This window comes from Apaloderma vittatum, unplaced genomic scaffold, assembly GCF_000703405.1.
Source record: "Apaloderma vittatum isolate BGI_N311 unplaced genomic scaffold, ASM70340v1 scaffold10418, whole genome shotgun sequence".
Lineage (NCBI taxonomy): Eukaryota > Metazoa > Chordata > Aves > Trogoniformes > Trogonidae > Apaloderma > Apaloderma vittatum.
Window position 1 is genome coordinate 1 of NW_009731222.1, and position 1,882 is coordinate 1,882.

At 51.4% G+C, this 1,882-nt stretch overlaps 1 protein-coding gene across 1 annotated transcript in view; it reads left to right on the plus strand.

The window, feature by feature from the left end:
* Positions 1-1,019: 1,019 nt before the first annotated feature.
* Positions 1,020-1,882, plus strand: part of LOC104278208 (olfactory receptor 14J1-like) — a gene marked incomplete at its 3' end in the record, with an annotated part of 994 nt that continues 131 nt past the window's right edge. The window contains exon 1 of the mRNA XM_009875113.1: positions 1,020-1,879. Coding sequence (XP_009873415.1) covers positions 1,023-1,879 — 857 coding nt within the window. The remainder of the gene's footprint in view (positions 1,880-1,882) is intronic.

A 1,882-nucleotide genomic window follows, 5' to 3' on the forward strand; every position in this document is an offset into this window, starting at 1 on the left:
CATGCCAATGCCCCCCCAGAGCTGCCCATGGAAGGTCCTGCTCTCACCAGGATGGGTCTGATCCTACCTAGGATATTGACAGCAGTGTATTTTGAAGAAATATACCCAGGCAGCAGAAAAGAAGTACATTGTGGGGAGTATATTTTACGAAGTACGTCAAGTGATCTGTCCCTTGAGTTTTCCTCTGTTGGAGGACTGATTGGGCAGGAGGAGATGGAATTTTTTTCTCCACTGTGAAAAATGCACTGAGACCCTAATTCTGGTTAGTATTTTTTGGAGGTGCTTCCAAGCCTCTGTCCCCACAGAGCTGTCCCTAGTCAGTGCCCAGATTCTGCCAGGAGGGGTCTGCAGGGCAGAGCTGAGCCCCCAGCAGTGGGCACAGGCTCTGGCAAGAGGGCCAGGGAGGAGAGCTGCTGGACACAGAGGAGCAGCTGCTGGCAGGGACAGCTCCAGCAGAAAATGAAAACACCAATAAAATATTATAAGGACCTGCTAAGAGTCTCCTCTGCAGCTCACACTATTCCACATCCTGAGAGGGGGCTGGTTAGTCAGTGGGTTGAGTGCAGTGCTGGAAACAATGAGAACACCGACGTCACAGGTTCGATTTCTGCTCAGGCCATACGTGTTGCCTGGTCTAGTCGAGAGGTGGCGTCCCTGCTTATGACAGGAAGGTTGGATTAAATAATCTCTATATGTCCCTTCCAACCTAGGTCATTCTATGACTCCATGAATCTATGAGTGTAGATTCTTAAATTTTCAGTTAATATTAGATTACAGGTGATATTCCTTGGGAATGCGGGAGCTCTCAGAAAACAGCTCCATGTACCCATGGCACAGAGCAGAGCTGACTGCTCAGCAGCACATGGGCAGAGGTCCTGCTCCTCAAAGCGCACTCAGCCAGCACAAAGAGAGAGAAAGGAAATGCATTTAAGTTTTGGGGCATTTGAATTCTCGGAAAATTCTGTCATGATTTTAACTTTACTTTCCTTCTTTGGACAGGCCTTCATGTAAAGAAATTGCAGATGTCCAACAGCAGCTCCATCAGCCAGTTCCTCCTCCTGCCATTCGCAGACACGTGGCAGCTGCAGCTCTTGCACTTCTGGCTCTTCCTGGACATCTACCTGGCTGCCCTCCTGGGCAACGGCCTCGTCATCACCACCATCGCCTGGGACCACCACCTCCACACCCCCATGTACTTCTTCCTCTTCAACCTCTCTGTTCTTGACCTGGGCTCCATCTCCACCACTGTCCCCAAAGCCATGGCCAATTCCCTCACGGACAACAGGAGAATCTTCTACCTAGGATGTGCTACGCAGCTCTTTTGCTTTGTCTTCCTGATATCAGCAGAATATTCTCTCCTCATCATCATGGCCTACGACCGCTACATGGCCATCTGCCAACCCCTGCACTACGGGACCCTGCTGGGCAGCAGAGTTTCTACCCACATGGCAGCAGCTGCCTGGGCCCGTGGGTTTCTCTATGTTCTCCTGCACACGGCCAATACATTTTCAGTGCCCCTCTGCCAGGGCAATGCTGTGGGACAGTTCTTCTGTGAAATCCCACACATCCTCAAGCTCTCCTGCTCACACTCAGACTACCTCAGGGAAGTTGGGCTTCTTGCTTTTAGTGCTTTTCCATTTTTGGGATGTTTTGTTTTCATGGTGGTGTCCTATGTTGGGATCTTCAGGGCTGTGCTGAGGATCTCCTTGCAGCAGGGATGGCACAAAACCTTCTCCACGTGCCTCTCTCACCTGGCCGCGGTCTCCCTCTTTGTCAGTGCTGCCCTCTTTGCCTACCTGAAGCCTCCTTCCATCTCTTCCCCATCCCTGGACCTGGTGGTGTCAGTTCTGTACTCGGTGGTGCCTCCAGCAGTGAACCCCCT